At 44.2% G+C, this 26,989-nt stretch overlaps 1 protein-coding gene across 8 annotated transcripts in view; it reads right to left on the minus strand.

Moving 5' to 3' along the window:
- nrxn3a (neurexin 3a) overlaps positions 1 to 26,989 on the minus strand; it is a 2,269,325-nt gene that overhangs the window by 168,191 nt on the left and 2,074,145 nt on the right. For 3 of the 8 annotated variants that reach the window (XM_072273229.1, XM_072273225.1, XM_072273230.1), the window contains 2 exons: positions 11,177 to 11,269; positions 3,593 to 3,879 (listed from right to left, as the gene is read on the minus strand). In XM_072273229.1, the coding sequence (XP_072129330.1) occupies positions 3,593 to 3,879; positions 11,177 to 11,269 (380 nt within the window). Of the gene's footprint in view, positions 1 to 3,565; positions 3,880 to 11,176; positions 11,270 to 26,989 lie in introns of all 8 variants that reach the window. The other 5 variants (XM_072273235.1, XM_072273234.1, XM_072273232.1 and 2 more) reach the window with 3 other exon arrangements.

Consider the following 26,989-nt stretch of genomic DNA (forward strand, 5'->3'; position numbering starts at 1 on the left):
CGTTTGTCCGCTCTTGGACTGTATTCCTTGGAGTTTAGAAGAATGAGGGGAGACCTCATAGAAACATTTCGAATGTTGAAAAGCATGGACAGAGTGGATGTGGCAAAGTTGTTTCCCATGATGGGGGAGTCTAGTACGAGAGGGCATGACTTAAGGATTGAAGGGCGCCCATTCAGAACCGGGATGCGAAGAAATTTTTTTAGCCAGAGGGTGGTGAATCTATGGAATCTGTTGCCACAGGCGGCAGTGGAGGCCAAGTCATTGGGTGTATTTAAGGCAGAGATTGATAGGTATCTGAGTAGCCAGGGCATCAAAGGTTATGGTGAGAAGGCTGGGGAGTGGGACTAAATGGGAGAATGGATCAGCTCATGATAAAATGGCGGAGCAGACTCGATGGGCCAAATGGCCGACTTCTGCTCCTTTGTCTTATGGTCTTATGGTCTTATTAGGTGTTTGTTGGATTTTTTTAAAAAAAAAGTTATTTGGGGTTTCTTGTTTTGTGGCTGCCTGTAAGGAGACATATCTCAAAGTTGTATAATGTATTGTACACATATGTTGATAATAAACGTGGTTTGAACTTCAAACTTTGAGATGCTGGAAACCTAGAGCAACATGTACAAAATGCGGGAGGAATTCTGTCGGTCAGGCAGCATCTATGGAGAGGATTTAGGCTGAGACTCTTCATCAGGACTGACTAGAGTAGGTTGTGAGGTTTCCTGAGCCTGTTCTGATATCCAACAACCAAGGCTCATCTTCCTCCCTTGTTCTGTACCACTCCATCTACCCAGCACTAAGTGGTACCACTGGCAGATCTGCTACCTCACTGCACTGGAGACCCAAGGTACGATCATGATTTTGGATGCTGCCTGTGTGGAGTTTGCATGTTCTCTCCATGATCGTCTACATTTTTCTCCCACGTACCAAAGACCTGAGGGTTGCTAGGTTCTTTGACCACTGGGTATTGCCTCTGGTGGTAGAAGCTGTGGGAGGTTGATGGAAATGTGGGGAGACTCCTGAAGAAAGACCAAGGTAAATTTATTATCAAAGCATGAAAATATCACCATATACTGCCTTGAGGTTCACTTTCTTGCAGGCATTAAGAATAGAACAAAGAAATACAATATAATCAATGAAAAACTACACACAAAGACTGACAAACAACCTATGTGCGAAAGAAGGCAAACTGCGCAAATATTTAAAATAATAAATAAATAACACTGAGAACGTGAGTCCTTGAAAGTGAGTTCTTTGGCTTGTGGAATCAATTCAGTGATGAGGTGAGTGAGGTTATCCACATTGGTTCAGGAACCTCATCACTAAAGGTTAATAACTGTTCCTGAACCCGGTGGTGTGGCACCTAAGGTTCTTGTACCTCCTGCCCAATGGCAGCAGCGAGAAGAGAGCATGGCCCAGACAGTGGGGCTTTTTGCATGCTGTGTTTGTTGCTCCAGATTTCCAGTATCTGCAGAACCTCTTGTGTTGAATATAAAGTGGGAGGAGTGTTTATATATGGTTGATAACTGGTGTGGGCTCGGTGTTCTGAAAGGCCAGTTTATGTACTGAACAGTTGACTCTGTCTCAGATTTGATGATCCAAAAGCCATCAGGGTATTACAAAGCCTGGTAATTCTAGGTTTGACAGCCTAAGGAAACATTCTGTCACCATCCATGCCAGGGATTCCCAATGTTTATTATGCTATGGGCTAATACCATTAAGCAAGGGGTGCATGGACTTCAGATTAGGAATCCCTGATATGCTGTTAGTCCTTCATTATTCATTGAGATGTCTCTTATTCTTATAAACTCCAGGAAGCATATATGGCTCAATCATTTTAGTTTGGACAAACACCTTATCACTGCATGGTTAGTACAATAAGGTGGACTCTTGACCTCACAATCTACCTTGTTATGATCTTGTACCTTATTGTTCACATACACTCCATTTTATGTGTAGATGCCACATTTTTTTTCTATGTTTTGTTATTGTTTTGCCTTGTACTACCTTAATGCACTAAGTAATGAATTAATCTGTAAAAGCAGCATGCAAGACAAGCTTTTCACTGCATTTTAGTTCATTTAGCACTAATAAATCAACTTCAATTTCATTCCATTCATAACCTTCCCAACCAACAAACCTCAGACAGTCAGGATGCACAGCCGCTTCTCCCTCCCCAACATGGGTGCCCGCCCCCCCCCCAGCAAAAGCTGTGAGCTGAGCCCGTAGCTGTACACTCTGTTCACTCACGACTGCACGGCCAAACACCTGAGAAGTCACATTGTCAAGTTTGCCGATGACACGACTATGATAAGATGGCCTACAGGGAGGCGGTGGAAGAGCTCGAGGCCTGGTGCCAGGCCAATAACCTCTTCCTCAATGTCAACCAGACAAAGGAGATGATTATTGACTTCAGGAGAACTCACACCACACACACACCCCTCTTTATGTCAGTGGCACAGCAGTGGAAACTGTGAGCAGTTTCAAATCCCTGGCCGTGAACATCTCGCACAACCTCTCATGGTCCTAGAGCACAACCTACACAATCAAGAAAGCTCGCCAACACCTCTACTTCTGAGGAGGCGGAAGAGAGATGGATTATGCACATCATACCAGATGTGCAGTGGAGAGCATGCTAACGAGCTGCATCGCTGCACGGTACGGAAACTGCACTGCGGCACACAGGGAGGCTCTACAGCAGGGTGTCAAATCTGCCCAACGCATCACCAGCACCAGCCTACCTGCCAAATATACAGAGAGGTGCCAGGGAAAGGGCAGCAATATCAAGAAGGATCCCACCCACCCTGTTCATGGGCTGTTTGTCCCACTCCCATTAGGCAGGAGACTATGTCAGGGCCACCAGACTCAAAAACAGTTACTTCCCCCAAGCAGTAAGGCTGATCAACACCTCCACCCACTAACCCACCCCTCTACACCCCCAACCAGCACCAGTACTTTATCATCACCCGTTAGAATCACCTTACGGACAGATATTTCTGTGCCTAGTGTCACTTTATGTCACGTACAATCAATCTATATATATATACCTTACCTAGCGTTTTTTTAATTATTGTGTTCTTTATCTTATTGTGTTTTTTTTTGTGCTGCATCAGATCCTGACTAACAATTACTTCATTCCCCTTTACACTTGTGTACTGGAAATGACATTGAAGAATCTTGAATCTTGAACACTTCAATAAACCCTGACCTAAAACAACAGCCAAACAAGGACTCTTTTCAAGATCTAACAGCATCCAAGATCCAACAGCTAGGTCGCGTGGATTTCAAGATTATTAAAGCTATTAGAAGTTCTAAAACATGGGCAAGGTCGCCAATTAGTGGGAATCAGAATCATCCACTGCTTGTGAGGAGAGAGAAAATGGCATTAATATATTGATCAGCCTTGATCTCAGTGATTTGATTGTCAGCAGGAGGCTCAAGACTCAAGGGGCAGAGTGGCCTTCTCTGGCTCCCACTGAAATGTCGGAACAGAAGATCTTCCTGCTGACAAAGCAAAGCTGAGAAACACCCCCAGCAAAACAGACAGCTCGGTACGGAGAAGAGAAATTACCGGGTTGACCTTCATTGTTCCCCGGACCTTCCTGGCCGTGGTGGTTGCCATGGTAGTGGTGGTCGCCATAATGGTGGTGGACATTTCGGCTGGCAAGGTGGTCACTGACGGCCGGTTGACAATCACCGAGGATACGTCTCCCACCAGCCGCACCGTCCCGTTGACCTTGACATTGGGGTGGCTCTCTGCTGCCATGTTGAGAACTTTCAAGCCGTTGTAGTAAAGGCCAGACATCTGTCCTTGGAACGGCCGGCTCCTGTTCTTCCCCCCGATGGTGATCAGGGCCTGGGTGTTGAAGATGGTGAGCATGCGGCCTGCCAAAGGAAAGAGGTAATGCCGTGTTCACTGATTTGGCCGCAATGCCAACAGCACGCTCATTCACACATACTGTACACACGGGAATCTTAGCCCGCCATAAAGGTCTATTCCTCCTTTCAGACAACATGCAACTTCTCTAATCAGGTAGTTCATTTGAAGCATGGAGTTCAATAAAGGGAAAATATAACTTTTGGATATCTGAGAGGTAATTGATTTTATTAAAATTATGACTTGTACAGTCAGAATCTTTTTTTCTCAAGTAGAAATGTCAAGTGCCAGAGGGCATGTATTTAAAGTGAAGCGGTAATGTTTAAAGGGGATGGGTGGGCAAGTGTTTTTTACACAGGAATGGCAGGTGTCCGGAACAGGCTATCAGGGGTAGCCATGGATGCAGGTTCAACATTGGCATTTAAAAGGCTGTTAGATCAACATGTGATTATACCGGGAATGGAGGATATGGATCACACACAGAGGAGGACTGCTTTAATTTGATATTGTGGGCCAAAGAGCCTGTTTCTGGGCTGTACTATTCTACGTTCAAAGTATCTGTTCCACTACTCAGCATTCTCTGGGATGGAGAATCTCAGAGACACACAAAGACTGGCTCTCTTGTCCCTGGACAGAAGTTAAGAGCTAACATGACTAAGGTATAAAATTATGAGGGGCGTAGATAGGTCAACCTCCCACCTTGTTGGAGTGAACTAAAAGTGAACCAGAGGAGGTAGGGGTAAGAGATGCAGAAGGGGTTTGAGGGTGACTTATTTTTAGACACAAGATAGTGATGGACACAAGATGGACAGCGTGGTGAAAACAGAGTCACTGCCAGCGTTTACCAAGTGTGTTGGTGGTTGGCACGGACGTGTGGGCCGAATGGCCTGCTTCCATATTGTATGACTCAGCAGCCCCTCTGGTGAAGGGCAATGGTGACAGTGACGGTCAAGAATAGATTAATATTTTCTCTCTATCATGTACCCCGTCAAATTCCTGTGCCCACAGCTGCTAACATCAGTGGAGCAGCTTTATCTCCAGATCCTGGCTGGATTGGGGTTTGTTGGTGTGTGTGTGTCTCTGGGAGCGAGGATGGGGAAGGGGCTCATTTTGCTGCTGTTGCCTTTTATTTATTAATTAATTTCATTGATGTACAGTGCAGAATAGGTCCTTCAGGCCCTTTCAGCCATGCCACCCAGCAACCCTCGATCTAATCGGAGCATAATCACGGGGCAAATTATAATCTATCAACCCGTCTTTGGACCGTGGGAGGAAACTGGAGCACCCGGAGGAAACCCACGCGGTCAAGGGAAGGACGTACAAACTCCTTACAGGTAGAGACGGTCTTGTTCAGCTCTGCTGTTGCTGCTGCTTCTTGCTTTGTTCTGTATTTGTGAGCTGCGCTGTGCTGACCACCGTGTCATGTCGTATTGGCCCTGGAATATGTGGTGACACTTGTGGGCTGCTCTCAGCCCGTCCTTGGGTAAACTGGTTGTTAACGCAAAAGACCCACTTCACTGAATGTCTTGATGTACGTGGAATAAATCAATCTGAACCTGAAATTGCTGGTGGGACTCGGCGGGTCAGGCTGCATCAGTGGAGGGGAATGGACAGCTAACATATCAGTCGAGACCCTTCATCTGGGCTGTGAGAGTGGGAGGGAGGTAACCTGTATAGTGAGGTGAAGGGATGGGGCAAAAGATAGTAGATGATAGGTGGATGGTGGTGAGGAGGGATTGACTGGGAGGGGAGGGAAGAATGGAGGTGATAGGTGGAGGCACCAAAGGGCTGCAGGTGAAGGAATCTGATAGGTGGAGCATGAAGCCAAATGAGGAATAAGTGGGCAGGTGGGAACCCCAACAGCTCACACTTTGCTCTTGAAACGACATGTGTTTCCTCCGGGTGCTCCAGTTTCCTCCTACAGGTTGGGGTTGGTAGGCTCTGGGCGTGCTATGTTGGTGCTGGAAGTGTGGCACCTCTTGTGGGCAGCCCCTAGTACGTCTTCAGACCGAGTTGGTTGTTGACACAAAACAACGCGTTTCACTGCGTGTTTTGATGTACATGTGACAAATAAAATAAATCTTTACAGTGGCTGCCTGATCTGATGTGCGCCTCTTGCATTTTCAGTTTGTTATGTCATAAAATACGCTAAGGAATGGAATTGAGAGAATTACTTGTTAATGTTCACGTTGTCATTATTATGGCTGTCACAACTAATGTTCTTGGGAGATTTGATGTGGAACATAACGGACTATGTAGATATGCTGCCTCCCACGCTTCAGAAGGAGGTCAAAACAGAAGCATTTGGTCTGCTCAGTGGAGGAGGGGTGGTGGTGGAAGCAGGGACCTGATCACTCATTTCTAAAGCAGTGGCCTGATCCTTCATTTTTAAAGCAGGGGCCTGATCACTCATTTCTAAAGCAGGGGCCTGATCACTCATTTCTAAAGCAGGGGCCTGATCACTCATTTCTAAAGCAGTGGCTTGGAGCTGAACATTATCCAGTTGGAAAAGGACCCTTGCTCATCCGTGTACCCACACTACTCCAGGAATACCTGATGAATCAAGCCAACATCTTGGCCCATCTCCTGGGGTTACGTTTCAAGAGAAAGACTGGGTGTATTTGGAGTATTGTGTGCAGTTCTGGTCACTTACCTGACAGATTGAAAGAGTGCTGAGAAAATTTACAAGGATGTTGTCAGGACTTGAGGACCTGAGCTATGGGGAAAGGTTGAATAGGTTGGGACTTCATTCTCTGGAGCGGTGGAGAATGAGGTGAGATTTGATAGAGGTATATAAAAATATGAGGGGTATAGATAGGGTAAATGTAAGCAGGCTCTTTCCACTGATGTTGGGTAAGATGAGAACAAGAGGTCGTGGGTTAAGGGTGAAAGGTGAAGTGTTTAAGAGGAAACTAAGGGGGATCTTCTTCACTCAGAGGAGGTGAGCGTGTGGAACAAGGTGCCAGTAGAAGTGGTGGAGTCAGGTTCGATTTCAATATTGAAAAGAGGTTCGGAAAGGGACATGGATAGGGGAGGTACGGAGGGAGAGGTCAAGGTGCACGCCAATGGGATGAGGTAGAATATTGTTCAGCACGGACCAGATGGGTTGAAGGGCCTACTTCTGTGCTGTAGTACTTGATAACTCTAATGTCCACTGTCATTGAGTGGGGGGGCTCTAAGAACATCGGGAGCCACAGGGAAGCTAATGCATCCCAAATCAGAATGGCAATAGTTATTACTCAGCAGAAGTTTATTTGTTGCTGTAGTTTGTAATAATTTGATGTAGAAATGTAGTACTGGTAACAAACTTGTTTTTGTAAAGCAAAGTGGCAAGCTGGGTGGAGTAGCTACACACTACAGTACAGGTAGGGGTAGGAAGCCAGTCAGACAGCCATTGTAATATGGTACAGATATAGGCCCTTTGATCTAACTGGTCTATGATGACCAAGATTCCTGGATGAGCTGGCCCCAAAAGTATTCCTACTGTGGAAATGGTATTCTTCAGAGAATTGTCAAAGATCCACTGATGATCATAGGGATGTTGATTAAGAGCAGTGCTGTGGCATAGAAGCTAGATCTGTTGCCTCAAGGTAACCAGGGTTCAGTCTTAACCTCGGGTGCTGCCAATAAGATCATAAAATTTAGGAGCAGAATTAGGCCATTCAACCCATTGAGTCTGCTCCGCCAACCCATCACGGCTGATTTATTATTCCTCTCAACCCTACTCTCCTGCCTTCTCACTCTAACCCTTGATGCCCTAACTAATCAAGAAACTGTCAACCTCCAGTTTAAATATGTCCAATGACTTGGCCACCACAGATGCCTGTGGTAATGAATTCCACAGATTCATTATCCTCTAGTTAAAGAAATTTCTCCTCCTCCCTATTCCATATGGATTTTCTTCTATTCTGAAAATGGCTCTTCTCTCTGGTCCAGGACTCCCCCATTATAGGAAACATCTTTTCCACATCCACTCTATCTAGGCCAATCAATATTTGATAGGCTTCAATGAGAATGGCGGAGCAGACTCGATGGGCCAAATGGCTGACTTCTGCTCCTTTGTCTTATGGTCTTATGGAGATCTCCCGTCATTCTTCTAAACTCCAAGGAGTACAGGCCCAGAGGCATCAAATGCTCCTCATACGCTAACACTTTCATTCCTGGAATCATTCTTGTGAAGCTCCTATGTACTCTCTCAAATGCCAGCACAGCTCTTCTTCGATAATGGGCCCAAATATGTGGAGTTTTCGTATTCTCCCTGCGTTCTGTGGGTTTTCTTGGGGTGCTCTGGTTCCTTCCCAGAGAATGGGGATCAGAGAGAGAGTAATAGATCTGCCATGATTAATGGTGGGCAAAATGGACTAACTCTGCTCCCATGGGACCTGGATGATGGAATTGAAGACTTTGTGGCCAAGCTTGAGGACAATACAAAGATAGACAGAGGGGCAGGTAGCGTTGAGGAAACTGCGAGTCTTCAGACGGACATGGATAGATTAAGAGAATGGGCAAAGAAGTCTTATGGTCTTATGTGCTAGAGGTTAGGTTATGCAGTTATTGTCATTACACCTAGTATATTTGCAGGGGTGAGTGTAGTGTAGCAGAATCAGTAGGGAGAGAAGGGTACGACAGGGACCTCAGTTTCTGAGAACTGTCCATAATCTGAACTGTTCATGAGTCAGAATGAACAGTATTCCATCATGGGCATCAGCGTTCGAGGACACCTTCAAAAGGCAAGGCCTCAAGAAGGTAGCATCGATCAGTAAAAATTTTCACTACCAGGATATCTCTTCTCATATTACCATCGGGGAAGAGGTAAAGGAACCTAAAGCCACACACTCAACATTTTAGGAACAGCTTCTTCCCCTCTGCCATTTTATTTCTGAATGCTCCATAAACCCATGAAGACTACTTTAGTATTTTGTTAACTTTTTGCACTTTTTTTTATATATAGATTGCTTATAATAACTTTTTAATGTACTCCTGCCACAAAACAACTAATAGCATGACAAATGTCAGTGATAGTAAACATGATTCTGGATAGTGTGTGGGAGAGGATCACAGAAGCAGCAGTGACAGCAGAGCGAGCGGACACAAAAAGAGAAACTGCCGGACGGCTGCGCTGCTCAGCTCTCTTGTTGTGGTTCAGCAGGGTGCGTGGTGGGGTCGTGTGGAGATAAAGTACATGGTAATCTTCAGTCCCCACCCGGCAGCTCTGCAGCAGATGGTAAATCTATCCTCATCCATCCATCCCAACCTGCCCGTGTGTACAGGCCGCCCGTAAGCTGGTTGTTGCACCCTGAGGAAAACCTATATGGGGAAGTATGGGGGAATAGCTTTGGTGGGATTGTTTTTAGAGTTGGCATGGACCAACATCTCCACGCCTCTGTGTTATAAGAAAAATGTGAAATCATTAGTAGAAAAATGAATTCTTTTGGAAACTTTGACATTTAATTTCCTTTACACACATTTTAGATACAAGGGTGTGTCACATCCTTTAATTATAAAACAGTTATCTGTAATAAAGCTGAATTCTCTGAGGATCTGTCCAGCAGCTTATTAAAATTGCTCATTTTTACATCCTGCCCTTAGTCAGGGATTGCTCATTTGCTCTCAGTGTCAACGCCAGGGACTATATTTGCATTTAAATATGTTTTACCTGTGGAAAGTTAATTTACACCAATTTAACATTTTTTTTTATGTTTCTTCCAGCATATTTTCCCCCCACCACAATATGCTTAGTTGGGGGAAACTAAAGCTCAGGTCACAAATCAAATATAAAAAAAGACAAAAGCAAAACTACCTTTCTTTAAAATTAGCAAACATTTATTGTGAGCATGATTTAAAGTATAAAATAAAACTGTCTGGAAAGGATTGCTGCTGACATTAAATCACAATGCCTTGAATTTACATTATGACAAAACTACCATATAAACCTTTGTCACGTTATATTGAACTTCCCAAGTTCTGCATCCACTGCTTCCCTAGAGGGCCTTGGCTTTATGATCCAGTGTCCTTCAATCTCAGTTCAAGACCGGAATACCAGCCCCACTCTTGGAGCTTGAGCTCACATTCAGTGTTGTGGGAAGAGTTGTCCTTGAGGTGAGACGGCAAATTGAATTACTGTCCAGGGATTGAAGGTGAAACTGGAGAAAAGCTAGGGGTGAAAATATAATGGCAACTCCTTGAGATGTGATGGTGACACCTTTATTTCAATGTGTTTTGTATTAATGGTAGAAGCAGTACAGATTGAAGGGAAAAAGGTTCGGGCTAATGATGGTTATGAGAAATCCGATTAGGTAACGAATATCTGTTGGCTCTCCAACTGGTCATGGTTATGCGTGAAAGCAGGAGATGGGTTCCTTGGTGAATGGAGTGTGAGTAGAGGTAGGAGGCTAGGTCCTGAGCTACCAGGAATACACCCAACAAGAGTCGTCAACCCTAACCTTGCCAACCTTTACAAAGGGCCTTGGACTGAAATTAAACCTTTCCAGGATAGGAACACACCCAGTGATAGCCATTTCATCCCATGTTGTAGAATATCATCTTTAGCCAGCACACACAGCGTAAGCTCAGTGCTGCTCACAGGATTTTGTCTTTGTACAAAATGCTTCTCTGTTTCCTTTGAAGACTTTTAAGGCAGTCATTGAACTCAAATGTAAATTTTACTTTATTCCACATCATAATTTCAAGGCAAAAGTTTAAAAGCAAACACTAAGAGGTTAGCAAGCATCAGAGAAGTTGAAAGTAAATATAATAACCGTGCATGCATCAATTTGAATATTAAGCCTGAGTCATATTAACGTTTACAATCAGCGTTAAAGGGACTTTAATGATTAGGATCTTGGGTAAAAGGTGATAGATATTAAAAAAGCACTCCATTTAGATTAATTTTGAAGTTTCTTATAAAATATTAAGTTCTTCAATTGGGTGTAAAGAATCCACTTTAGAAACAAGCTTATTTTCTGCAAATTTACCAGCACCCAACGAATTATCATGTATAATGCATGTTATAATTCACCTTTTTAGAATTTCATGCAATAATTTAACAAAAGCCAAAAATCTGACAGTCCCTTTAACTACAGTTTAATGATGATGAATTATAAAGATATTTATCAATATAAAATGTTGTTACCAGAAGCAAGTTATAAATTACATTAAGTCAAGACGCTTGTTCAATAGCAAAGGTTATTTTTAAGTTACTTGTTTTACAATCAAGACTTTAATGCAAGCTTTAGATTTTTCTTTATTAAAAATATATATAACATAATTGAAAGTGTTAATGTTAAAGTTTTTAATGGAGATTACCTTTCTCTTGTAGCCACTCATCAAATACTATTCCTCTGAATTTTTTGGGGACTTTCGTTTTAGCAATCGCCAGGCGTTCATTATCAATGTTTCCTTTAAAGTTTAAAGAGAAAGCTTAAAAGAAAAGAATCTGGAAGGTCAAGGGTTAGTTGTGAACATCTTACATTTTAATTACAATTTGTTTGTTGTGAAATCAATAAAAGCCAGTCAACATCAGGTTTTTAAGGGCTTTTTGAGATTTATAATGCGTAATATCACTGCATCAAGTTAACACACTTTTAAATAGTTCTGCATATTTTACAAAATATTGATTTGCAATGGCATTAAATTGACACTGTCATTTTCCTTAGACCCTGTGACCTGGTGATGATCCTCGAACAGATTCTACTGTAAATGGGAAGGAGAACTGAAAGCTTCGAAACTTTTGATCCCATCCTGGTTACTCAGCCTATCCGTTTGTTGCAGAGGACAAGATCTCATCCTTAAGTATGTGGCTGGGCTTTGGCTGATCAGTCCCTCCAGCTATTTTAATGTTCATTAGGCAAATACATTAGAGACGTGTAACAGACTCTTAGATGGAGACATGGATGAAGGAAAAATAGAGGGCTATGTGGGAGGGAAGGATTAGATTAATCTTAGATTAGGTTAAAAGGTCAGTATAACATTGTGGGCTGAAGGCCTGTACCGTTTTTGCACTTCGTTCTAACTTCCAATAATATCTCTTTCCTCCCTTCTTCTATCTTTTTCCATTTTGCATTCTGGTTATCCTCTTCTCCCCATTTGCCCATCATCTCCTTTTGCTTTCCTTCCTCTCTCCTCTTTCTTCCATGGTCCACTGCCCTCTCCTATTAGATTCTTTCCTCTTCAGCCCTTTGAGTCTTCCACCAATCATCTCCCAGCTTCTTACTTCATCCCCCTCACCCGCCCGCCTTGTTCATTTTGAATATTTTCTATCACCACAGGCTCGTCCAAAGGTCCACTGTCCATGTTTTAACTTTCACCAGGTCCCATTCACCTTACCCTGTGATTACTGACCTGGTACTCAGTTCACCAAATGTGCAACATTAAAATTCTGACCCCTGATTTCAGATTCCTGCCATGCATCAGCGACCAACATAGGCCAAGGATGTGCTGAGGCAAGACTGCCAGGTGTCACCACGCTTCTGGGCGGCAACAGAACATGCCCACAACTTACTAACCCCTAAGCCTTTGGAATGTGGGAGGAAACCCGGAAGAAGTCTACGCAGTCACAGGGAGAACGTACAAATCCCTCACAGCCAGCTTCAGGAATTGAACCCTGATCATTGATTGCTGGTGCTGTGAAGTGTTGTGCTAACCTCTATGCTATCATGCCGCAGGTGATGTCAGATGTCACTGACATCTTGCAGGCTGCCCAGCACAATCCGTGATGATTTGATTTGATGCAAATGATGCATTTCACTGTATTTTTCAATGTACTTTTCAACATCAGACTGCTTGCCCATGGGACCATGACTCACGTTCTTCCTTGGAAAATAACAGTGCAATTTTTTTGCCATACAACGTATTATACCATTTAAATAATTTTAAAAAGACAATTAATTGAAAGAAATTCTTTCCTGGAAGCAGCAATTATCCAAAGTCAAAGAAAACACTTTAACTTCTTCATAGGCACAATTGAGACCACGAGATATGGACACTAACATTTTATAATCCATTGTCCTGGACAGGTAAGGCCTTACCCAGGGTATGGAATGAGTAATTTATTTCAATGTTTAGTCATTTTTAATGGACTGAACATGCACAGTCATTCGATTTCATTTACATTATAACTTAGACTTTTATTTAAAAAAACAGATCAGATGCAGAAGACAGATATCACGGTCATTTTTCTGATGAACACTCTCAGTCTGCAAGCTAATGAGAGTCTCATGAAGCCAAATTAGCATTACAGATGGAAAAGCTTTAAAAAGCCAAGACATTTTCTTCCAGGAAATAAAACAAAAGAAACATTTATACCATGGTTTACTGTATTCTTGATCACAAATCTGGTGATCTTTTTTCAGTATTGATTACTTTTTTTTTGTACAATGCTGTTGACTGTGGATCACAGGAACACAAGGAGGATACACTTTGCTGTTGTACAACAGGGGCATTTGGATGGAGGAAAGGGTTCAGTGGGGGTCATATTCTTCATAATGCATCTCATGCCATATTACATTTTCTAGTACATAAATATTTACATCTGGAATCAGGATGGTCCAGGAGCTAAACCATTGTATAAATTTCAAGTTCCTCTACTTTGACTTCAGTTGCAGGGACAATTTCTCTTCATCAAGTTCTTGTTAATTACTCAGTGAGGTGGCAATGGTGACACCATGTGAACCACTGCTGTTAAACACCTTGCACAAATTTTACCTGTTAAATGTAAACAGCAATCTAGATGCTGGCATTGTTGACATGGTTGACACTGTCTCCCAGCCTCGAGCAGGCAATTGCAGGGACCCAAACACGATCAGCTTTGGTAAAACAGCCAACATAATCGAGGACCGCTCCTACTCCCGACATTTTCTCTTCTACCTCCTCCCCACAACCCCCATCAGGCAAAAGCTTAAAAACATGCACCACTGGGCTCAAAGCAGCTTCTAGCCCATTGTTAGAGGCTCTCGAATGGACAACTTTTACAATAAAAATTAACTCTTGACCTGTCACTATACCTCATCATGGCACCTTATTGTCTACCTGTGCTTCACTTTGTCTGTAACATTACCTTCTGCACTCTTTCATTTCATTCCCCTTTTTACAAAGCACAATGGTCATTTGCTTGAAATGATCAATATGAAACAAAGTTTTTGTACCATCCATACAAGTCCACCCCCACTTTCATACTCTGGCTTCTTCCCCCTTCCTTTCCAGTCCCGATGAAGGGTCTCTGCCCGAAACATTGACCGTTTATCTCCCTCCACAGATGCTGTCTGACCTACTGAGTGCCTCCAGCATTTTGTGTGTGTGATTCTGTAGAGGCTCTTGTGTTTAAAGTTATTCATTGTATCTTGGTACATGTGACAACAATGAATCAATTATCAATTACCCTCTTAGGAAGCACCCACTTCCTTCAGTGAAAGAAAGGAGGGCATTTAATTATTTATTGGGATACAGCACGGTGCAACCCCACCCAGAAATAAAGATACAGCATGGTGCAACCCCACCCCTACCTCCTGGCACACTGCCTAGCAATCCCTCAATTTAATCTTAGCCTAATCACGGGACAATTTACAATGAACAACTAACCTACCAACCGGTATGCTTTTGGACTATGGGAGGAAGCCGGCACACCTGGAGAAAACCCAAGTGGTCATGCGGAGAACGTACAAACTCTTCACAGGCACAGGTTGGAGTTGAACCCCACCACTGGTACTGTAAAATGTTGTGCTAACCGATGTGCTACTGTGCCAACCCCCACACCCTCACCCTTCTTCCACCACAGGATGTATAAAATCTGCCTTCCTCCAAAGCTGATCCTTCTCTGGACTAAAGATTCACCTCCTTCCACAACAGAAGTCGTAACATGGTCCCTGATAGGTCACACCATTCATTCAGAATTAACAATAGAGACACCGATACAATTTGAGCTCAATTAGCTGGAACTCATTGGAGTCAATCAAGAAGTCAAGGATTGTCCCTTGAGGACCTTGGCTCGGTCAGGCTGGAGGGGCCTGTTCTGCACTGTACCTCTAAATAAGTAAGTGAATTCGGTCAGTTCCCCCTATCGCAGGGGAGAAGGAGCAGAGACAGTCACTCTATCATGTTTTAGAAAAGAGTGGGAAAAATCAGGGGTGAAAATCGTTTTAAAATCCAGATGACTATCCGTATCCTGTCCATGAACGTGACCTGACTTGATCACTGCCTTTTGTCATTGTATGTTCCGAAGTCTAAAAGTCATTGCCCAAGCATTCTCTTCGTTCTTTTGTCATTGCCCAGGTATTCTCTTCGTTCTTTTGTCATTGCCCAGGTATTCCCTTCGTTCTTTTGTCATTGCCCAGGTATTCTCTTCGTTCTTTTGTCATTGTCCAAGCATTCTCTTAGTTCTTTTGGATGAACTTCCAATGCTGCTAAGGTCTGAAACTTACCATGAAGGCACAATAACAATGTTGGATGGGCTCAAATTATACAGGTTCTCCCTGCAAACTTGGCAAAGAGTCTGTCAATGTTGGTGCTCATGGTCAACAGGCAGAGATTCTCCCTGTTGAAAGGTTAAGCAAACTAGGGGTTATGTTTTTGGAGTGAAGGAGGATAGGAGGATGACAGGTGACTCCCCCCACCTTCTTTATAGGGCCTCTGCCCCTTCCCTCTTCAGTCCTGACGAAGGTTTCCAGCCCGAAACATTGACTGTTCATTTCCACGGATGCTGCCCGACCTGCTGAGTTCCTCCAGGTGTTGTGAGTGTTGACTCGATGGAGATGGATATGATTATAAGAGGCATTCAGTAGATAGAGTGTGTTATGGGTGACAGCCAGCACTGCTTTCCTATCATTGTAGGATGGATGTGGAAGCTTTAGAGAAAGCGCAGAAAAGATTTACCAGGATGCTGTCTGGATTAGAGCATATCTTCTCAGCAAAGGCTGACTGAATTTTCTTTGGAGCAAAGGAGGTGAGAGACGACTACATAAAGGATCAGAATCAGGTTTAATATCACTGGCTTGAAATTTGCTGTTCTGGGACAGCAGTACAGTGTAGTATGTAATAAAATATTGTATATAAGCTACAATAAGAAATAAAGAGGTTAAAAAGTTAAATAACTAGTGCAAAAAGTGAGCAAAACAGAAAAAAAGTGAGGTAGTGTACATGAATTCATGATCATTCTGAAATCTGATGGCAGTGGGGAAGAAGCTGTTCCTAAAATGTTGACTGTGTGTCGTTATGTTCTTGTATTTCCTCCTTGATTGTAGCAATGAGGAGAGGGCACATCCTGGGTAATGGGAGTGCTCAATGATGGATGTTGCCTTTTTGAGGTATCGACTTGTGAAGGTGACCTCGATGCTGGGGAGGCTGGTGCCCATGATGGGGCTAGTTGAGGTTGCAACTTTCTGCAGCTTTTACTGACCCCGTGCAGTGGCCCCTCCATGCCAGATGGTGATATAACCAGTTAGAATGCTCTCTATGGTACATCTATAGAAACTTGCTAGAGTCCCTGGTGACATACTAAATCTCCACAGACTCCTAATGAAATACAGCCACTGTCATGCCTTTTTCGTAATTGCATCAATATATTGGGTCCAGGATAAATCTTCAGAGATGTTGATACCCAGGAACTTGAAACTGCTCACCCTTTCCACTATTAATCTCTCGATGAGGACTGGTGTGTTCCCTCAGCTTCCCCTTCCTGAAATATATAATCACTTCCTTGGTCTTACTGATGTTGAGTGCAAGGTTGTTGTTATGACACCACTTGACCAGCTGATCTATCTCACTCTTATACTCCCCTTTGTCACCATCTGAAATTGTGTCATCGGAAAATTTATAGGTGGCATTTGAACTGTGCCTAGCCTCCCAGTCATGGGTGTAGAGGGACGAGAGCGTTAGGCTGAGCACACATCCTTGAGGTGCACCATTGTTGATTGTCAGTGAGGAGGAGGTGATATCTCTGATCCGCACAGACTTGCGGTCTCCTAGTGAGGAAGTCAAGGATCCGGTTGCAGAGGGAGTTACAGAGGTCCAGGTTCTGGAGCGTGTTGACTAATAGATAAAGTAATATAAGGTAGAGATACAGTAACAGCCAGCACATTTTCTTCTCGGGTAGGAATGGCTAATAACAGAGTTGAGTGGAGGAAAGTTTAGTGGAGATGTCTGAGGTAGGGTTCTTAACACAGAGAGTGGTATGCGTGTGGGTGGTGGTAGAGGCTGATAGAATTGAGACATTGAAGAAACTCCGAATGAAAGAAAAATGGAGGGTTATGGGCTGTGCAGGAGGAATGGGTCAGATTGATCGTGGAGTAGGTTAAAAGGTCAACTCTGCCTGATAGTCCTGATTAAGGGTTCCTTGACTGTTTATTTCTCTCCATAGATGTTGTCTGATTTGCTGAGTTTCTCTAGCTTTTGTGTGTGCTGCTCACTGTTTCCAGCACCCGCATATCTCTTTTGTCTATGGTTCCTGTGCCAATCCCCAGGGGCTGGCAATTAACTTCCTCCACTTTTCAGACACCTTAGAGCAGGGGTTCCCAACCTGTGGCCCATGGACCCCTTGCTTAATGGCATTGGTCCATGACATAAAAATGGTAGGGAACCCTCGCCTTAAAGAGGTGATGTGGTTAATGATCGCTGTGGGAGCGGCTCCCAACACACAGTGCTCACACATGCAGACCAGTCACTCTGCCACATCAGGGGTTTCCTGTCCCCTTCATGACTGAGCAGCCTGTCAGTGCTGGATACCACACCTTCTCAGTTCTAGCCACCTATTACAGTGCGGATGAAGAAGCTTTGAAAAAGGTGCAGAAGAAGTTCACCAGGATGTTGCCTGGATTAGGGGGTATAAGCTATAAGGAGAGGTTGAATAAACCTGGGTTCTTTTCTCTGGAGCGGCAGAGGCTGAGGGGAGATCGGATAGGGCTTTACAAGATTATGTGAGATGGAGGTAAGGTAAAAAAAAATCAGAACCTTTGTCACCTCAGGGTAACAATGTCAAGTACAGGTGGGCATGCATTTAAGATAAGAGGGGAAACGTTTAAATAAGATGAGCAGGCAAGATTTGTTCAGAAAGTGTTGGGGGCCTGGAATGGGCTGCCAGGGGCAGTGGAAGCAGTTACAATAATGGTGCTTAAGAGGCTTTCAGACAGACACATGAAAAAGGAAGAAGCTGGAAGGATATGGATCTTCTACAGGCAGAAGAGGTTTAGTTTAATTTGTCACCGTGCTCAGCACAAACATTGTGGGACAAAAGGGCAACTCCTGCATCATAGGAGTACTGCAGTGCAGAAACAGGCCCTTTGGTCCATCCAGTCTGTACTGGCCTGGATCATGGCCCTCCACACCCCCTGTGATCCATGTTCCTATCCAAACTTCTCTTAGTTGTTACGATTGAACCTCCATCTACAACTTCCACTGGCAACTCACTCCACGCTCCCAACACCCTCAAAGTGTAGAAAATCTCTTTCAAGTTCCCGTTAAATATTTCATATTCCATCCCAAACCTGTAGTTCTAGTCTCACTCAACCTAGATAGGCCGAATGGTCTAATTCTTCTCCTACGTCTTATGGCTCCCATAGCAACCAACCAGCTGAAGAGAGCTCTGTGGCTTGTTTCTAAAGGCTGGCTGTGCTGGTGCCTGACATGAAGAATGGGAGAGCTTAAACACCCACCACAAATGGTTTTCTGCACTCTCCTTCTAACAGTGCCTCTGTGTTTCGTTTTTAGTGTACGTACTTTATTATATTCTGGAGGCCCATTCTGGATCTTTTATTCTCTTCTCCTCACTTTAAATCCATTGAGCGACAGGAGCTTTGTTCAGCTCTTGTGGAGACAGGCTGTACCTTATTATTCTCTTCAATCACAGCTATTAAGTAGCGCTTTGCATCTTCTAGTTTGCTCCTATTATTGATGGCAGTGTGACAGTTTTCTGTAGTGGAGTAACCTTCAGGTACTCACTTCTGTAGGACAAGAATACCCAGTTCCCTTATCTTCATCTGCCGCACCTGCCAGAATAACTTTGAGGGCTCGAATGGCTTCCCCTGTGCTCCCCTGCACTCCTGATAGAACTTAGCTCTATGACTGTACCCTCCAACTCACCTCTCCCTAACCTACTACAAAAATTCACCCCATCCCTGTAACCATGCCTGATGTACAATACTTTCCCTGAAACATGAACTCTGATTCCCACCCTTCAGGCACTGCCCAACCTGTTGAATATTGCCGACATTTCCTCCTTTAATCTGCTCACCGTCCTTCACTCTTCTTTGGCCCACCTATCACTACCCAGTGGGGTGGAGATACGTCTCTACCAAAGGAGGTGTGAGGCACTCCTTCCTTCAGCTAGCTGCAGGTCAGGTCACCCTTGGGCAAGGTGTAGCACCTGCTTAGCCCCTCCCGTGATCAGGGCCACATGAAGCCAAGGAAGCAGCCGGTGCATATCACAAGTCCTGGTTATGCGACCACTGACACCAGGCAGAAAATCTCTGAAGAGTACTTATAATGGCTGGGGTCACCCATCCTGTAAAGCAGAGGTCCCCAACCTTCGGGCCGCGGAACGATACCGATCCGCGAAGCATGCTGTGGTGCAGTGATAGCTGGGAGGCACACAGAACATTTCTAAGAAAAAAGCAAAAATAAACAAGCTAATTAATTAGGTGCCACTCAGCATGTAAATGTTGGCCCAGATCAGAGGTGACGCAATGAGCAAACGCCTCTGATCTGGGCCAACATTTACGTGCCGGGCGGCCAATCAGTAAGACCAAGGAAGTGATTATATATTTCAGGAAGGGGAAGCTGAGGAAACACACATCACTCCTCATCTAATTAATTAGCTTGTTTATTTTGGCTTTTTTCTTAAAGATGTGTTGGATGCGTCCCAGCTACCACTGCACCCCTGCATGCTTCACGACCAGGTATCGGTCCGCGGCCGGGAGGTCGGGGACCACTGTTGTAAAGAAGGCAATGGGAAACCACTTCTGCAGAATTTGCCAAGAACAATCATGGTCATAGACCATGATCACCCATGTCATATGACCCGGCACAAAATGATAATCATCTTCCACTCCCTGCCTCACACTTGTCCTCCTTAATCCACCTCATTATGATCTTTGTATACTTGCACTCCACTTTTTGGTGGCTGTTACGCTTTATTCCGCATTGTTATTGTGTTAACTTGGTGTAGCTGAATGCACTGTGTAATGATTTGATCTGTATAAACAGTATGCAATCCAAGCTTCTCACTGTATCTGGGAACATGTGACAATAATAAACCAGTACCAATACCAATTTCAGGTTTCTGACGCTTGCAGTGACCTGATAGAGGTGTGCAAGATGATAAAAGGCTGAGATTCAGTGAACAACCAGAGACTTCTTCCTCGGCCGGAAATGTCTAACACAAGGCAATTGGACACCACGGTAGCGCCGCAGCTAACGCTCTGCTATGACAGCTCAGCGTGTTCTGGAGTTCAGAGTTCAATTCCGGCACTGTTCTGTGAGGAGCCTCTGTAGGTCCTCCACATTGAACGCATGGGTTTTTCCCAGGTGCTCTGGTTTCCTCCCACAGTCCAAAGACATACCGGGGAGGTTAATTGGTCATTACAAATTGTCTCATGATTCGGTTAGGGCTAATCGGGGTTGTGGGGTTGCTGGGGCGCATTGGCTTGAAGAGCTGGAAGGGGCAACTCCGCGCTGTATTGTTAAATATATAAAAATAAAAAGCAAAGGCATTATTTTAAGGTGATTAGAGGAAAGTATTGGGGGGATATCAGAGGTTTTTTTTTACACAGGGTGGTAAGTGCTATTCAATTTGGCATAAAAGTTGGCATTCAAAAGTGGAGTTGCGGAATATCAGCTGAGATATTAAACTCAAATCTCCGGAGTGGGACGTCCCACGTGATCTGCGTCGGCAGGGGGAGCACAGCCAGCTCAGACACCAACAGTCTGCTGATTGAGAGACCGGGGGGAGTAGTCAGGGGTGTCACTCACACACACGCACACAAACATGCAGGCGTGCTGGACACACACACACACACACACACACAGTCACACAGACACAAGACCACACACAGGTAGTCCCGTGGGTTAGCGTAATGCTTTGTGGGATCCTTTCACATTTCAAAGTGCACTGGTTAGGGCTAGTAAGTTATGGGCATGCTATAACTGTGGCAGAGGAATGTCAAAACTTGTGTGCTGTCCCCAGTACAATCCTCAGATGATGCAAAACGACCCATTTCACTGTCTGTTTAGATGTTTCGATGTACATGTGATTGTTAATCTTTAATCATAAACATAAGGGAATATACACACACATATACACAAACTGCATGTGACTGCACACGGTCTCTCAGTCACACACACTGTAAAAAACTGAAAATCAAAACGGAGATGCTGCATGTTTGAAATGGCCCAGCAGGTCTCCCTCCATTAGCACAGCCTGTACTTACCGTGCACTTCACAACTTTCAGACTCCTTTTGTCTGCCTTCTCATTCTCAATTTGATCCCATTAACTCATCAACCAGGTGATCTCTGCAAATTATCCCCATGGCAACTTGGCCTCACCATTGTCAAATCTATCCATCTCCCATCTTCTCCTCAGTTTAAAACTAACTTGTGTTTCTCTGGAGACACGAGAGATTTTGTAGATGATAGAGATCTGGAGCATCACACACACAATGCTGGAGGGACTCAGCAGGTCAGGCAGCATCCTCTGTTGCTTCAAAGAAAACGACCCAAGTTTGTCCAACACGCCCTTGAATCCAGGTAAACTTTAACTGCACTCTCCCAAAGATTCCCCATTCTTCCTATGATGGGGTGTCCACAATTCAATGTAATACTCCAGATGCAGCTCAAGTACAGCTTTATAAAGCTGCAACATAACCAGCTCTTCTATTCCTCACGCTGGTCTCTTACCGCTTCTCCTCACCTGCCTATCACCTCCCCCGGACCCTTCCTCCTTCCCTTTCTTCCATGGTCCACTCACTTCTTCTATCAGACTCCTTGTTCACCAGCCCTTAACCTTTTCCCCCCACCTGGCTTCACCTATCACCTTCTATCTAGCCCTCCTTCCCCTCCCCCCAAGTTTTTACTCTGGTGTCTTCCCCCTTCCTTTCCAGTCCTGAGGAAGGGTCTTGGCTTGAAGTGTTGTTTATTCATTTCCATCGATGCTGCCCGACCTGCGGAGTTCCTCCTCCATCTTGTGTGTGTTGCTCTGGATTTCCAGCATCTGCAGAATCTTTTGTGTTTAACATAACTTCCCATATCTGGAACTCAATGCGACTTAATAAATGCAAGGAACAGTTGTGTATGGACCAAGTGCTGGCCATTATATACAAAATAAATTAAATTAAATATTTAATAAGTAGTGCAAAAAGAGAGCATAAAAATAACAGAGTGATGAGGCAGTGTTCATGGGTTCATTGTCCATTCAGCAATCTGATGATGATTTATGATACTTGTATAGATAGGTACTTGAGGGTCAGAATGGCGAGTTTAAGGTCCTGTTTCTCTGCTGTGTGGCTCTAGGACTCGATGACTACCTCCAGCTTCTAACCCACTAAACATCATTGCAGGGAATAAAACCAGTCTGGAGCGAAATGTACCTCAAACTGCACCTGTGCTGTATATATAGATTGGCCCTCAAGGACACAGCCCGCGTACTGGTTCAAATGACAGTGATAAATGTTTGCCTCTTCCCTTCATGACTTTAGATGTCACTTGATCCCCTGGTACCTCAGTTGCCTTTCATTACATGCTGCCTATTTGCCAGGAATGAATTTTAAAGAAAATATTTTACAGCAATCTGCAAATAACATTAAACTGCAGCTGTAATCAGTAGGGACACAAGTGCAGCTGTATGCTTGGCTTAGTTAGTTCCTTCCTTACAGACCATTTCTTACAGCAGTAACGATAGATTGGTTAGGTTGAGCTTAGCCGTGGTACATATTGGTACCAATGACAGAGGCAGGATAGGGGTAGAGGTCCGGTGCAGTAAGTTTAGGGAGATAAGAAGGAAGATGAAGAGCAGGACCTCCAAGGTGGTAATCTCTGGATTACCCCCGGTGCCATGAGGTAGGGAAGGTCGGAACAGGAAGATAGCACAGATTAATGAGTGGCTGAGAGAATGGTGAAGGGGGCAGGCTTTCATTTTCTGGGGAAGGGGTGACCTGTACAGGTTGCACTTGAACTGGAGGGGAACCAATATCCTGGAAGGGAGGTTCGCTAATGCTGTTGGGGAGGGTTTAAACTAGATTTGCAATGGAGGTGGGAACCAAAATGAAGAGTCAGAGGATGGGGCAGTTGGCATACAAGTCGGGACAGCTTGCAGGGTGTTTGTGAGGAGGGATAGGTAAATGATAGCGCAAAGATGTACTCAGCTAGATGATTTGAGATGTGTCTATTTTAACGCAAGTAAACGAATGAAGTTGGAGTGTGGATCAATACATGGAACTATGATGTTGTGGCCATTACAGAGACTCGGATGTCTTAGGGACAGGAATGGCTGCTGAGTCTGTCAGGAATTAGAGGTTTCAAAAAGCACAGGGAGGTGGCAGAAGAGGTGGGGGCGTGGCATTGCTAATCAAGGTGGTGTCACGGCTGCAGAACAGGAAGAAGTTATGGAGGTATTATCTACTGAGTCAGTGTGGGTGGTAGTCAGAAACAGGATGGGGGTAATAACTCTACTGGGTGTTTTTATAGACCCCCCCTGCAATAGTAATAGAGAGATCAAAGAGCAGATAGGGAGGCAGATTCTGGAATGGTGCAATAATAATAGGGTTGTGGTGATGGATGATTTTAATTTTCCTAAAATTGACTGGCATCTCCTTAGCGCAAGTGGTTTGGATGGGGTTGAGTTTGTTAGGTGTGTTCAGGAAAATTTACTGACGCAATACGTAGATAAGTCAACTAAAGGAGAGGCTGTAATCAATTGAGCTGGCATTGGAAATGAATCTGGTCAGGTGTCAGAAACGCGATGACACTTGTAGGCTGCCCAGCACAATCCTCACTGATTTGATTTGACGCAAACAGTGCATTTCACTATATGTTTTGATACTTCAATCTATATGTGACAAATAAAGCTAATCTTCAAAACTTCAATCAGTCTAGAGATTTGTGCGTGGAAGGTCATGTTTAACAAATCTTACTGAATTTTTTGAAGAGGTTACTAGGAAAGTTGACGAGGGTAAAGCGGTGGATGTTGTCTATATGGACTTCAGTAAGGCCTTTGACAAGGTCCCACACGGAAGGTTAGTTAGGAAGGTTCAATCATTAGGTATTAATATTGAAGTAGTAAAATGGATTCAGCGGTGGTTGGATTCGAGACACCAGAGAGTGGTGGTGGATAACTGTTTGTTACATTGGAGGCCGGTGACTAGTGGTGTGCCTTAGGGATCTGTACTGGGTCTAATGTTATTTGTCATATACAATAATGATCTGGATGATGGGGTGGTAAATTGGATTAGTAAGTATGCAGATGATACTAAGATAGGTGGAGTTGTGGATAATGAAGTAGGTTTTCAAAGCTTGCAGAGAGATTTAAGCCAGTTAGAAGAGTGGGCTGAAAGATGGCAGATGGAGTTTAATGCTGATAAATTTGAGGTGCTACATTTTGGTAGGACTAATCAAAATAGGACATACATGGTAAATGGTAGGGCATTGAAGAATGCTGTAGAACAGAGGGATCTAGGAATAATGGTGCTTGGTTCCCTAAAGGTGAAATCTCATGTGGATAGGGTGGTGAAGAAATCTTTTGGTATGCTGGCCTTTATAAATCAGAGCATTGAGTATAGCAGTTGGGATGTCATGTTGAAATTGTACAAGGCATTGGTGAGGCCAAATTTGGAGTATTGTGTACAGTTTTGGTCACCGAATTATAGGAAATATGTCAACAAAATAGAGGGAGTACAGAGAAGATTTACTAGAATGTTACCTGGATTTCATCACCTAAGTTACAGAGAAAGGTTGAACAAGTTGGGTCTTTATTCTTTGGAACGTAGAAGGTTGAGGGGTGGGCTTGATAGAGGTATTTAAAATTATGAGGGGGATAGATAGAGTTGACGTGGATAGGCTTTTTCCATTGAGAGTTGGGGAGATTCAAACAAGAGGACATGAGTTGAGAGTTAAAGGGCAAAAGTTTAGGTGTAACATGAGGGGGAACTTCTTTACTCAGAGAGTGGTAGCTGTGTGGAACGAGCTTCCAGCAGAAGTGGTTGAGGCAGGTTCGATGTTGTCATTTAAAGTTAAATTGGACAGCTATATGGACAGGAAAGGCATGGAGGGTTATGGGCTGAGTGCAGGTCGGTGGGACTAGGTGAGAGTAAGAGTTCGGCACGGACTAGAAGGGCCGAGATGGCCTGTTTCCATGCTGTAATTGTTATATGGTTATATAGTTATAGAGATCCTCTACTGACCTGTCTCCAATACACCCTCCAGTAAGTTGTTCTGATGATAATTTGAGTTTATTGTCATATGCGCAAGTGCAATTAAAAACTTCCTTTCAATGGCACAGAGCACTACAGGCACAATATCCGCAAGAAAAATCTTAAATTATACAAGGAAGAAACAAAATAAAATTAAACAGAGCTCATTGGTCAAAGTGGACATAGTGTTACTATACTGAGGTTGTGCTGGGGATCACACTTGCACTGTGTGTAGTTCTGGTTTCCCAGCTTGAGGAAAGAGGTAATTAAACTGGAAAGGGCGGAGAACAGATTCACCAGGATGTTCCTGGGTTTGGAGGGCTTGAATTATATGGAGAAGCTCGAGTGATAAGAACTGGAGGGTTGGAGGCTGAGGGTGGACATTAATTTAACAACACAGTGTGTAGTAGGCCCATCTGGCCCTTCACGCCATGTTGCTCCAGCAACCCCTGATAAACCCGATTAATCCGAACTATCATGGGGCAATTCACAATGACCGAGGAAACCGGAGGACCCAGAGAAAACCCCTCATTCAATGGGGAGGATGTACAGAGATTCCTAACAGAACGGCGCTGGAATTGAACTCGGAACCCCAAATGCCACGAGCTGTAACAGCGTCATGCTAATTGCTATGCTGCTGTGGACCTGCCGCATAGAGGTTTATAAAACCATCGGGGACATTGATATGGTAGAAGGCCACAGACCTTTTCCCAGGGGAGTGGAGCAGTGAAGGTACAGGTGTGTCTCTACCAAAGGAGGTGTAAGGCCCTTCTAGCCTGCACTGCCAGCCTGCAGGTCACCCTCGTGCAAGGCGTAGCACCCGCTTTGCCCGTCCCCTCCAACAGGGTCGTGTGAAGCCATGGGAGCAGGTGGTGGATGGTCGTGTGAGCAGCTGGTGCACATCACAAGTCCTGGTTACGCGGGCACTGACACCAGGCAGACAATCCCTGAAGAGTGTTGATAAAGGCTGGGGTCACTCATTTTGTAAAGACACTCCCCAGAAGGCAGCAATGACAAAAAATTGCCACTTGTTATTGATATTTGCAACATTTCTGTCTTGCACTGTACTGCTGCCGTAAAACGACCGATTTTTCAACAGATATCAAGATAATTAATCTGATCTGATTCTGATTCTGGGAATAGGGGAACCAGTGGCCAACCGAACTAACTCAGACAGACATCTTGGTCGGCATGGGCAAGTTTGGCTAAAGGGAAGGGAGGGTTATGGTCCCAGCTCCACCACAGGTACAAGCCTCCGCATCATCAACGGACGACGCTCAAGAAGTCGACATCCATCATTAAGGACCCTCACCACTTGGCGCATGACCTCTTCCCTTCAGGGAGGAGGGAGAGGACGCTGAAGACCCTCGCTCAGCGTCTTAGGAACAGCTTCTTCCCCCTGTACCATCGGATTTCTGAACGGTCCATAAACCACTGAACACTACCTCACTATTCCACCGCTGCACTAGTTATTTATTCATTTATTTGTTATTGAAACTCACAGTAATTTTCATTCCTTGCATTGTACTGCTACCACAAAAAAGCTAATTTCACAACATATACTCAGTGGCCATTTTATTAGGTATGCCCTGGACTTGGAAAACAGTGACCACTGAGGATTTGCTTTCTGCTGCTGGAGCCCATTCACTTTAAGGGTCGATGTGTTGTGTGTTCAGCGATGCTCTTCTACACACCGCTTTGGAAATGTGTGATTATTTGAGTTACCCGTGTCAT

Source organism: Mobula birostris, chromosome 1 (assembly GCF_030028105.1).
Source record: "Mobula birostris isolate sMobBir1 chromosome 1, sMobBir1.hap1, whole genome shotgun sequence".
Lineage (NCBI taxonomy): Eukaryota > Metazoa > Chordata > Chondrichthyes > Myliobatiformes > Myliobatidae > Mobula > Mobula birostris.